At 41.2% G+C, this 12,364-nt stretch overlaps 1 protein-coding gene across 2 annotated transcripts in view; it reads left to right on the top strand.

Annotated features, from left to right (window-relative positions):
* Positions 1-12,364, top strand: part of FER (FER tyrosine kinase) — a 163,888-nt gene that overhangs the window by 96,878 nt on the left and 54,646 nt on the right. For both annotated transcript variants that reach the window (XM_028749596.2, XM_077936150.1), the window contains exons 15-16: positions 2,581-2,696; positions 5,279-5,373. In XM_028749596.2, the coding sequence (XP_028605429.2) occupies positions 2,581-2,696; positions 5,279-5,373 (211 nt within the window). The remainder of the gene's footprint in view (positions 1-2,580; positions 2,697-5,278; positions 5,374-12,364) is intronic.

Raw genomic sequence — 12,364 nt, 5'->3', positions numbered from 1 at the left:
AACAGAATATCTAGGCACGCTTTTTAAATAACAGGAGTACACAGCTGAAAATAAATGAACTGCAACTAAAATATTATGTTCGTTTTTCACATGGTCTGGTCATTCCCCTCCCTCTCCCTCTTAATATTCTTAAGAGGGTCTCTTCTCCAGTCTTCAGAGAGTAGCTGAAAGTGGGAGGCAGAAAAAGGTCCTCCCTTCTAAACAGAGGACTGGCCCCTGACATCCATTCAAATAGATGATAGTCCTGTATGAAGTAGGACACATGGCCACCGTAGCAGGACCTGACCTGTAAGCTCCTGCTGGGATCCAGGGCTTCTTATATTCTTGCAATGCTGGAAGGAGAGGCATTTCTGTAGCTCCCAGGCCACTCAGGTCCCTTGACTACTGGGCCTAAGTTGTTAAAAAGAAGAAACTTAAAATCATCCATACCACCATGTTCTTTTCCTCAAAATACCGCCTCCTCAGTCTTGGACGAAACTGGATCATGTACCTCAAGGCTAGAATGGCTTAGATTAAAGTGACTTCACGGTGTGATTAAATTACTTCAAGTTGTGTTATTTCAGCTCCTCTACCTAATTATTCCATATCCTGTGGCAAATGTCAATAGAAGCAGGTCTACCAAACTTCCTGAACAACTTAGAAATCCAGTTATTTTTGTAAGTCCTATTCCTTCCTTCCTGCAGGACCATCAGCTACACCCAAGTATAAAGTGAAATGCGTAGGTATTGGATGAAGAGCAATTGACAGCTAAGCTGATAGCTCTTAAGATGTCATCCCCTCTACCTCCTGGCTATTCTGCAAAAAGCTATAACTGTCCAAGAAGCATCAGCCAAGGGAAATGACAGATGGACAATAATTCTGTTCCATTTGGTACAAACTATTAAGTAACCTTAATTTCAGCATTTTGCTAAATTATTAGAAATCAGGGCACACCTTCTGCCTTAATTTTTACTTGGTAGCAGATTCCACATCCCAGTTGCCACCAACAAAGAGAGGGGCATTTAGACTTCTCAGCCCCTGCCTTGCCATTCATTTTAGCGGTAGCAGTATTGCCACTTACAACCCTTTATGTGTTATGTTTTAATTCTCTGTGGCACTTTTCAGTGAAAAAGACCCCCAAGGAGATTCTCAAAGAAAAGCAAATGCAAAACCCACACAATAAAACACAATTTACAAAAGTTTAAGACAATATATTAGTGGCATATTTACATTCCCCCCCCATCCAAACACACCCTTTCATCTGCCTTAAAGCAAAATGGAGTCTCCCCAAAATGTCAAAGAAAGCAAAGCAACTTTCCTTGAGAGGGTCCCTACTCCTTAGGCAGCCACCTTCTAAGCAGCAGCTCCTTATGAGGGTTTGTACTCAAGAGCAGATGGGAAAGCTCACCCCTGGTGGCTCCAAACATACTCTGTCCCAGTAAATCACAACCCTTGCGCAAAACCTCCTTCTAGGCATCCTATTTATTGAGAGTTCATCTTGAACTCTTTGCAGCAAGTTTGTAGGGAGGCTATTTGATTTTGCATCAAGCAATTATTCACACATTACATTCCCTTTTCTCATTATGTTTAGGAGAAATTCTGAGTGGGGTTTTTTTTGGGGGGGGGGTAGATGGAAGTGGGTTTGTTCCATAAGTGTGCAACATGAACATGCCGGCGTGTGCTTGAATCCCACCTACAAAACTGATGATCTGAAAGCAGCTGAAGTCTAAACAGAAGAGACCCTGATGGGAAGAGGGAGAGCAAAGAGGAGCGCTAGGATCCCCTAACTCAGTGTTTCCCAACCTTGTGCCTCCAGCTGTTTTTGAACTACAATTCCCATCGTCCCTGACCACTGGTCTTGCTAGCTAGGGATGATGGGAGTTGTAGTCCAAAAACAGCTGGAGGCACAAGGTTGGGAAACACTGCCCTAACTGAGGCTGGATTCCTCTCTTTCCCCCCCACCATTAGGAGAAAATGTTTTTCTTCTTCTTCTTCTTCTTCTTCTTCTTCTTCTTCTTCTTCTTCTTCTTCTTCTTCCAATAAACAGAAGCTAGATGACTGGGGCTAGTCATATACTTCCCCCTCTGAAGTCATGAAAAGGAGTTTGGGCTGGCTGCTATGCTTAGCTTCCTACAGAGGAGGAAAAGTGATGATGGGAAGGGAAGAGAGGGCATTGCAAAGCAGATAAGCAGGTGCAGTGGGGGAAGAGACTGCCTTAATGAAGTGTGCTTCTCCCACTCTTGTGTCAAAATCTTTTGTGAAACATTGCTAAGTTGCTTTTTCCGTGGTAGATGACTGGATGGAGCGAAGTACAAAATTAATGGGGTGTTCAGTCTATAAGGCATTAAACATTCATTATATAAAGGCAGTGTTTGACTAAAGCCTTGAGCTTGATTTCATCGGCTTTTCAAAAACGTTAAAGTAACATTTCTTCCCATAAGTTAAAAAGGGAAGTATCTATTTCTTTAACCCTTGTGCGAGCTTATATAAGCATATTGTTAACTGACACAGCTGTGATATTTTCTGCACAGTGGAACTTTATTTTGCTGAGGAATGCCATTAAGTTTGTTTACTGACAATTTGTAATATCTGCAATTTCAGGGTAATTTTGGTGAAGTATATAAGGGAATATTGAAAGATAAAACTCCAGTTGCTGTAAAGACATGTAAAGAAGACCTTCCCCAGGAGCTGAAAATAAAGTTTTTATCAGAGGCCAGGTGAGTGGTGTAAATGTGAATAAATGTGCACTTGGGATCCATTACATACCTAAATTTAATGCAGTTCTAAAACAGGGAACAGTTCCTAGATTGTCTGAGACTAATCAATACTTTCCCCTTCAAAATATATTTCAAATTAGCAGTGGTGGTGGAGGCCCTCCCTGAATTAATTCTCCCTGGAAGAAGTAAAATGTCATATGCAATCTGATATATCAAAGGTGAAAATAACCATCAACTGTTGATAGAAATTCCATATTGTGTAATATGCATACAATGGAAAACATTCCAGGTTAGATTATTTTACTGGGGCAATATTGTAGTAAGTGACATCACTAAACTCTTTTACCCTTACAAACAACTTGGACTACATAGGTTTTTCTTTTTCTTTTTTCTCTCTTTCTCTTTCTCTTTCTCTTTTCTTTTTTGCTAAGAAACCTGGAACTATAGCAATTATTCATTATGAATTATTTACTGAGGCTCAATTGACATCTTACAGTTTTCTGTGGGTTTTTTGGGGGGGTTTTTTTTTTACTTCTTTAAGGATAAACCACCTAGAAAACTATCTCAAAACCGTACTTGGCTGAAATATTATACAACCTTTAATGTTTCTCTAGGTTTAAACTCAGCCACAGTTTCCACAGTTGCGGTATAATTGTTAGGTAGCTGTTTGTGAGACTTGGGTTTCATATCCTTGCACAGTTTTGCAGAACGAACCTCCCAGGGCTACTGACAGGATAAAATGTGAATTTGAGCTGAGCCTTGCCTGTGGGAGAAGCAGTTGGTTGAGGTCTGCTTATTCCTCACAGTCTTGGATCTTTTTCTCCAGATCTTTAGTGATTTTAGTTACATTCCCTCCCCACCCCGGCCTGCCAAATCAAATGTGGAAGGCATGGTATAAAGGATGGGATGGTAAACCTGCAGTCCTCCAGATGTTGTTGGACTACAGCTCCCATCAGCTCCACCCAGCACATCAGTAGGGAGGATGAGAATTGGAGACCCACAGGTTCCCCATCCCTGGTATAAAGGTTCCATGTGCTCTCAAGTACATTGGGAGTCAAGGAGGAACAGCCATGGACATCTAACTCAGTGCCACTCTTGGCTGCTCTGTATGCATAGAGCCCCAATGTTTTTGTTCCTTGGCAAGGCAAAAGTCCTCTGCCCTCCACCCAGGAATCCAACAGCCCAGCTCTTTCTGTGTAGATTGCATGCGCTTAGACTTCATGGTAAGAACAAGTGTGTGACTGTGTGGGGGGTCTGTTAGGGGAGGAGAGCCCTGTAGAGGACAGAATTGTAGAATTGCTATGAAGATGTGCTATGCTAGTGGCAGCACTCCCAAGCAGAGGAGGGGTGGGATGGATTGGGATATATACCTCTGTACTACTAGTGGATTTACTTGTCCATGCCATGAGGTATGGGAAGTATCAAGAGGTACTTGAGTAGTGTGTGTAGCCTTGGGTCTTATGGAAGAGGCAGAGGAACAATACCAGAACTTCAAAGAGCAAGGGGAAAGGCAAGCATTAAGGTAGTGCAAAAAAAGAGTAGCCATTTGGTAACTTGTACAAACTGTCGTGCTATATCCTGATGACGATTGACTCAAAAGGTTTCGAGCAATCTTCAGGTAGTAAATTGCTGCTTTCTAATACCAGCTTGAAGCCCTGTTCTCCTGGCTCTTGCAATCATGAGCTCTCCTAGCATTGGGGAAGGGGGGGCATAACTGTACACCTGGGCTTTCCAGAACTATATGAGGAGCTAGATCATGACACGGCTTGTTAATTTGTTAATGAGAACATCTCTTTGGAGCTTAAGTTGAAAATGAATCAGTGTAACTTCTCTGTTCACATCTTTAAAATGATTAAGATGGTAGAAGGCACAGGTGTTGATTGCAACTGGAGAGTGATCACATGCCATTTGTCTTCATGGAAATGTTCGAATGTCTTCCAGGATTTTCTGCCTATTGCTTTCTATCTATTTTTACTTGTACGTACTTATGTCTGGTAGATGTTGATTAAAATAAATGGCACTCTAGCCCTATCACTTGCATGGTGGGGTAACTTAAATCTAAAGGGGACTATAGAGTCTCAACTTTAGCCCCACCCCTTTTTCACACTGCCCCTTACAGCTTCCCATATGTTCAGGGCAGATGTGTGCAGTGGAGAGTGTTTTGCACTCAAGTAGATTTCCCTGCACGTTCTAGAAATCTGGTTGTGTTTGGTTCTAGATGGTATGAGTGAACCTGTATAAATATTTATGATGTGTATTTTCCTGTTTGCTTAAATTGTGCTATGGTTGTGTTTAATTTTTTTTAAAGTTACCCTGGGATTCTTTATGTGAAACGTATTGGATAAAGTAAATGACTACATGCTCATGATCCCCTTTCATGTGTGTTGTCACTGAGAAGAGCTTTAGTTTTACCATCTTTCTTAGTAAGAGGTGGTTTCAGTTGTACAATGTGATTCTTTTCGTGTTTACTGAAACTCATCTGAGTTTATTTTAGTCATGTAGATGCTCAGTAACTTTTTTCCTACATAACTGAAATCAAGTTGATACAATGACATGATAAAACCTTTGTACCCCTTTTTCAGAATACTCAAACAGTATGACCATCCGAATGTGGTAAAGCTTATAGGAGTTTGCACTCAAAGGCAACCTATATATATCGTTATGGAGCTTGTTCCAGGTAATGTGTTCATTTATTCTTATAGCATTCTTGTAGTACCCAGGTTTCTAATCCTCCCCATTTGTTTGGATATACTCATTGTCCTTCCTCTGCATCTTCTCAGTTTAAATAATCTGCTCTTTAGAGACAGAAAGGTCTCTGATATCCGCACACTATTTCAGAATCAAAGAATAATTTTGTTTTTACCAGCAGGTGGAGACAGTATCAAAGTCATAGCTTGTAGGCACATCCCATTTTAAATCAGTATGAATCATGGGAATATGTGCAATCTGATGTTCCATGTTCATTCCACATACTGAATACATATGTGAAGAGCAAAAAGTAAAAGTCTTATTCTAGAATATTAAATTAATCAGTAATTCAGTACCTCACTTTCACTTAAAAGGAACAGGGAAGTTCTCAATTAGGGTTAGGCTAGATACTGAACCTGTGTTCCCTGAGCTGTTCCTGGACTCCAGCTCCCATCAGTCCCAAGCAAGAAGGTTAATGGTCAAGGATATTGGGAGTTGTAGTCAAGCAGCACCTGGGCTACATCCCCATCCCTGGGCTTACATGTATTTTCAATGCTTTTGGTGCACAAATATTGTTGACTAGTTTAACTAGTCTATTTCCCCCCCGCCCCAAAGTTTCCCCCCTCACTTTGACTTACAGGTGAGGAGGTGTTGTCATTGGAAGCAAGGTCAGTTGCTTTCTGTCTCATAATCTTTGCTGAACCTCGTGCCCCTTTTGCTAACAAAAATATATTTTTGGAGAGAGAACTGTGGAGAATATGCTGTTGCCATATCACTCACAAGATTAATATTCCATATGGTTCCTGAGTGCAAAACCAGGGTGGAATTATAACACGGGGTAAGTGTTTATACCAAGGGTGAGGAACCTATAGGCCTTCAGATGTTGCTGGACTCCCAACTCCTATCAGGCCTAGCCAGCATGGCCAATGGTCAGGGATGATGGGGAATTTTGACCAACATCATCCAGAGACCCTGGGTTCCTGGTTTATACAATTTGGATGTATCAGTTTTGAGTTGACTTTTTTTTAAAGGGTTAATCTAGTTTTTTATGTTTTGTTCTCTATGGTATACACATGACCAAAGCAGATCATGATCAATACCAAAATACAGCATCATAAACAAGGAGTTCATAACAAAACATATCAAGCAAATTCAAATAGGACAAAGTCAAGTAATCAGATTCAGTACTATAATGAATGATACTTTTAAATACAAAGGCACAATAAGAATGAATGGTTTGTGAAAAAAGAGAAAAAGTTTACCCAGTGTTTGCTACTACAGTAGTTGCAAGTCTTGCCTCAGCAGCCCAGTTTATATAACAGTCTGGCATGTCTGGGGCTGGGCTTCTCACCAGGCTGCATGGCTTGCAGCTGGCTCCTTCATTTCTCCTCTAAGAATGCAGCATTAAAAGAGAAAAGGCTGCCCTCCACCAAAAGCAGCAAGATGTTAGACCCTAATGACAACTATTTGTATTTTTATCTCATCCCACTAGTGTAAATAGTCTGGTAAAAAGATCTGAAGAACTCGCGGAAGCCTGGAGGGCAGCATGAGAGCTAGCCACCTTGTCACTTCCAATTTATATGATCTTATTCCTATGGCAATGAAGCATCTGCCTTTGATTGGCTAAGGTGGTATGGTGACATGGAATGTTCATCTTGCAGTCCAGCTCCTGTGTAAGAAACGTTTTCAGTTAGACTGGATTAAATGCTTCGGCAGGGGCTGGTTGTGGAATGGAAAACATCCCAGTGTGCAGAGAAGCCAAGGAGAAGCTCAGAGAAAAGGAGACTAGAGGAAGGATGCATAGTTGGATTTGGGCTGGGAAGGGGAAGGGCAGAGGAATAAAGCATTTGAGGCAAAAGGGAGCTACAGTAATGAGACTAGGAAAAAGGAACCGCATCCTAGTCTTTGGGCCGCATGGTGTGGAGGAACTGAATGATGTGAGAGTGAGTGCTAGGTAATTTGCTTAAGAAACATGGAGGGCAAGGGAAGTGGTTGCTTGGTCTAGAGCCTTGAGAAGGGAATTGTGCCAGGCATGGCTTCTGCTGTCACTGCAGCATTGTGACTTGACTTTCTTAAGGGTGCAACAGTTGGAACCAAAAAGCAGGAGGCAGGGCTGGATTTCACGTACTGAAACCCAACGTTCCCCAACATTGTGCCCTTAAGATGTTTTGGATTACAATCCCCAAGAGTTCTAGCTGGCTTTGGCAATCGTCTGGGGTGATGGGAGTTGTAGTCCAAAATATCTGAAGGTCAAAAAAAACGTTGCAGAAAGGTGGGATGGAGACTGGTAAAAAGTGTTAAAACCAAGAGGCAGGCAGCAGGATCAGAGTTAAAATAGAACAAGCCGAGGTTGGGAGCAGGGAGGCCTGAGGAAGAGTCTCAGGAATCAAGGTGACAACAGGGCACAGAAGGAAAACATGCACCTGCATCCAGGAAATCAGATAGAAACCTGGAACTGGAGTAAGAGTTGAACAAGGCATGCCTAGCAGAGTTAACCAGAAAGCAAGCAACTCCCAGGACTGTAACTGCTTCCACATACAGAGGACACGAGCACGGCGAGGGATGGGGGTCAGGAAGCAGTTGCTCAGGTTTCAGTCCTATGTAGCTGAAATGATAACTCAGCAGCCATCTTTCTCTAAACACGACACTTCTCAGCCAGTGTGACTTCAATTGTTTCTGCCCTCAACTCTGTTTAGGATCATGAGCACATGGCTGCTTTGTTTGTGGCACATGCTTCTCCTTGCCCAGTCCCTTCTCTTATTGGTGGCAAATAGATATTCTCAGCCTTTTTTTCTGTAAGTAGAAGCTGCCATTTTGCCCATGGCAGCAATCATAAATGTGGTTTGAAAGATGCCAAGCAAAGTTCTACTCATAGCAAGTGATTCAGATGATCTGTCAGGAGTTGCAGTGGCAAGGAACTGCCACAAGCAGAGTAGTCCTATAAGGTCATAAATACAGCTGAGGTATCTGTCTGAGCTGGGGGACTCGTGACACAATTTCAGTGTTTTTTCTTTATTATAATGTTCTCAAAGAAGTACTAAATTTAAGGTGGACTGGACAGAAAAAAAGTATTCTTGAAAGGATGAAGAAGTAGGGATCCTCTTAATGAAATATTTTAGGGTATGTATTTTGAAACCATTTTTCTGCCTTCTGTGCCCTTTAGCCGGGAACCAATCACATAATACTGTTTTTAATTTGTAGCTTTTAAATGTGTATGGTTTTCATATGGTTTAATATAGATGCAGCCCCTACTGAATCACTGGTTTGTTTTTTAGTGTCAGCATATAACTGCAAAATTCATGCCAGTGTGCTTTTTATAGCTTTAATATTTCAAAGCTTATTCCTTTTGATTTCATCCATCAAAATATTGCTGATACAGCATTAGCCATTTGTGGATACTTTAAAATAGTATTCCACAATGCTTTGTTTGGTTGCTCTAATGTTTCATTTGGTGCCTAATATTCCAAAACAAATGAGGATGAGAGAGCATAAGCTGACCACTTATTATCATGGTGAATAATCATTAATTGTTTGAAATGGGAGCCAGATATATCAATTTGCACATTGCATGAGTTCAAAGCCTGTTAGCATACTCCATAAGAAACTGTTGACATTTTTATCGTTCTCCTCTGGCTAGGCTATTGTATCTTATACCACTACTTATTTTTTGTGTGAGGTTATACAGTAAAAAAAGGCTGAACTAAAAGAAAAAAAATACCTTCTCCAATTTGAGAGCTGCTGCTTGTTTCTTTTTCTTTTAAAAAATATACAAAGACAGAACTAATGGAATCATAGTACTAGCAGTTTCTGGGAGAGAAAACTTTATTCCAAATGTAATTCTTCTGTCTTGCCTCAGGTTTAGGAAGAGGTGAATGCCCCCAGGTAGGTCTAGGAATGCCCCCGGTCTGAATCCCTGAAGAGCCTCTGTTGATCAGTGTAGACAATACTGAGCTACATGGACTAATGGGCGGTAGAAGGCAGCTTTTCTGTGTGCTGAGCCCCTCTTCCAGTTTGTCACCTAATGATGGGCTACCATCATGTTCAAGAAGTCCTCCTGGCCTTCCTGTCAAGAGTTGCTACAAGCCCTAGAACATTTTGACTTCATAGCAGTTGAAACAGTGGTTGGGGAATCTTCCCCTTTTTACATACGCATGCAGAGGTCCCCATTTGTCTCAGTACCGTGTTCTCCATCACCGCTTCTGCTGCCTCATACTTCCATCACTTGTTCTCTAGCCCCCTCCTGCTTCTCGCACCTCTCTCCTTTTTGTCCTCATATCAATGACATTGGACTCTCACTCCAGCCTTTTTCTCCCAGTTCCAACTTCCACATCTCTGTGCTTCCTCATCCCTCCTCAGATCTTCCGTGTCATCACTGCAGTTTAGCCAACCTCTGGAAGGAAACTTGCAGACTCACAGGCAAGTGCCTTAAACTAAAGCCTTTCAGCTTATGGTGTGCTTTTTCCTGTAAGACCAATTGCAGTCATTAAAAGTCATCAACAGCTTTACCACACCTATCAGCCAATCACCCATTCCCACCACCCTTCTGAGTAATACCCCTCCCCACCCTCTCACTATATATAAGGGTCTGGTGATTTCTCTTTCAGTGTATCTGAAGAAGTGTGCATGCACACTAAAGCTCATACCAATAACAAACTTAGTTGGTCTCTAAGGTGCTACTGGAAGGATTTTTTTTATTTTGTTTCGATTACGGCAGACCAACACGGCTACCTACCTGTAACTATATTCTCAGAGTATTAGACTCGGACGACTCAGCTTCTCAACAGTGTTGCTATTTGACTCATGGTAGTGATAGCACTTTGCAATAGTTTTCACCAAGTAAGGCTGCTCATTGTGCAGTTGTACTTCTTTGGGTGCATGAAAGTGAAAGAGAATATAGTGATAAGACCCCGTTTCCCCTTTCTGGGTTCATGTAAACATTGCAAATTACTTGCTTCAGCAGCCTTAGCTAGAGTCTGTACCTGCAGTCTTCTCAAGATCCAGACACATTAGTTAAAATATACCCTTGTGTAGACAAACTACACTTGGGTTGCTTAGAGCTACTCAAGTCATTTTTGAACCTCTTCAGGCTCATGATACTGTTGAACTTGGATACTGCATTTTCTCCTATCATTCCTCCCTTCTGTCTGCAGCAGATTGCCTCCAGACCCAGCTGCTTTGGAAAATGTCATTATGTTAATAGCAATGGCTTTGAGGTTTTCAATACACAAATGATGAGGGTAGAAGAAGTTACTGCTTTACCAGATTTCTATAACACCGCTGTTGGATTCCATGTTAGTGGCATTCTTTATATTTTGGACAAGTGAGGAAAGAAACAGTAGGGAGTATTAAGTATTTGGTGAGGAGAGAGAAAATTCCCCAGCAGCCTTTATTCTCTGTGCATTCTTGCTCGGATACCTGTGGTGGAAATTGATTAGTGCCTATCCAGCCCTCTAGATATCGAAGCTAATGGTCTAATATTTCTCTGTCTCACCCACATGCACACTGAATCCAGGCTCTCTTCTGTGAAGCAATAAGAGGATAACTTTGTTTACCATTTCAGTTATGAGGTGCAAAAATAACAAAAAACGAAAAAACCAAACACCTTGGGTATCACAGGCTAACCGCTGGACTGTTGTCCTCATGAGCTAAGTTAATATCACAGCTAAGTGGAGTTGCTGACAGAGATTTAGAGTTTAAAATGACTTTCTCCCAAGAGAAAGATCTCAGAGTTGTTGGTTTAAAAAAAAAAAAATAATAATTCATTAAGAGTAAATACAGTAATCCAGGGGCTGATTCTATTCCCTATTCCTGTCTTGAGTCATAGTTCACAGAGCAAAATGGAGAGAGATGTTCCATTGGGTGTCATTTCCCTGCAAGTGATGCCAGAGCCTACAAGCCTATTAAGGGAATACAGGGGCACTAAAATATAGATGTTATTGCTCTGACAGACAAATGGCACTGGCTGTTGCATGCATCGACTCACTCGTTTTTCTTAGAAAGGAGGTTGCCGTATGAGTTGGCACTGAAAATACCATTTGAAAATGTTTTTGCAATGTTCTGTAGCTCTGCAATAATAAGGCACTAAAATGCCACATTTCTCAGGCCTGCTTTAGCTAACTAAGCAATACTTATTATGTGAAGGACAAAAATACCCTCACACAAAGACAAAAGACACGAATGGCAACACAAATAATCTCCCCACCCCCTCAGGTATGTAGCCGAGTCACAATTTCAGCACTTGGAGACTAGAGAGCAGTAGAATTTCATATTCCTGTCTGGAAAGAAATGTATGATCCTGCTGAGAGAGATTTTCTTTGTGCTTTGTCAAAGAAAACTACTGGTCAGGCAGTACATGAGAAGAGGACTCTGGAGCATTTTTAGCACATTATTTGTTTCAAATACACAGTTATCTGTTCTAGCTAGGCAGAGTAAAATTCCATGAATCATTGTACCATTTGTCAGAATGTTGAAAAGACACACTTAACCCATCAAGCAGAATGAAACGTGGGAAGTGTTCTCAGGAAAATGGAAAGCTTAGTTGGAACAATATTAAGATGTTCTTCTGTTCAGAAAGTGTTGATTATGGAATACTTAGGAGTAGCTATCACGTGTTTTTAGAAACCTGGCTTGTTCCAATCAATGGGATATAGCTTTTAGAACAATGTTCATTTGATTTTCTACACTTTTATTCAGAAGCAATCCTGTCTTTAAGGACAGGCAGTTATAATCTTATGGATGGTAGCTTTGCCCCATTGGCTGCTTAGATCTTGTATTTCTCATGATATGATATCTGATTAATTCCTTAATGTTGTCACTTGCTGTGGGCTTGCCATGTACCTGGGATTTCAAAAGAATGGGAATACAGCACACTTGACTCTTGGATAGGTCAATGCAATGTTACTGTGTGTGATAACTGAGATGTTAGCTGATGTTAACTGAGATGAGATGTGACTCTCGTTGCAATTTATTATGCTGCTATA

Source organism: Podarcis muralis, chromosome 11 (genome assembly GCF_964188315.1).
Source record: "Podarcis muralis chromosome 11, rPodMur119.hap1.1, whole genome shotgun sequence".
NCBI lineage: Eukaryota > Metazoa > Chordata > Lepidosauria > Squamata > Lacertidae > Podarcis > Podarcis muralis.
The sequence above is the reverse complement of the archived record's forward strand: the minus strand, read 5'-3'. Positions and strand labels throughout refer to the sequence as shown.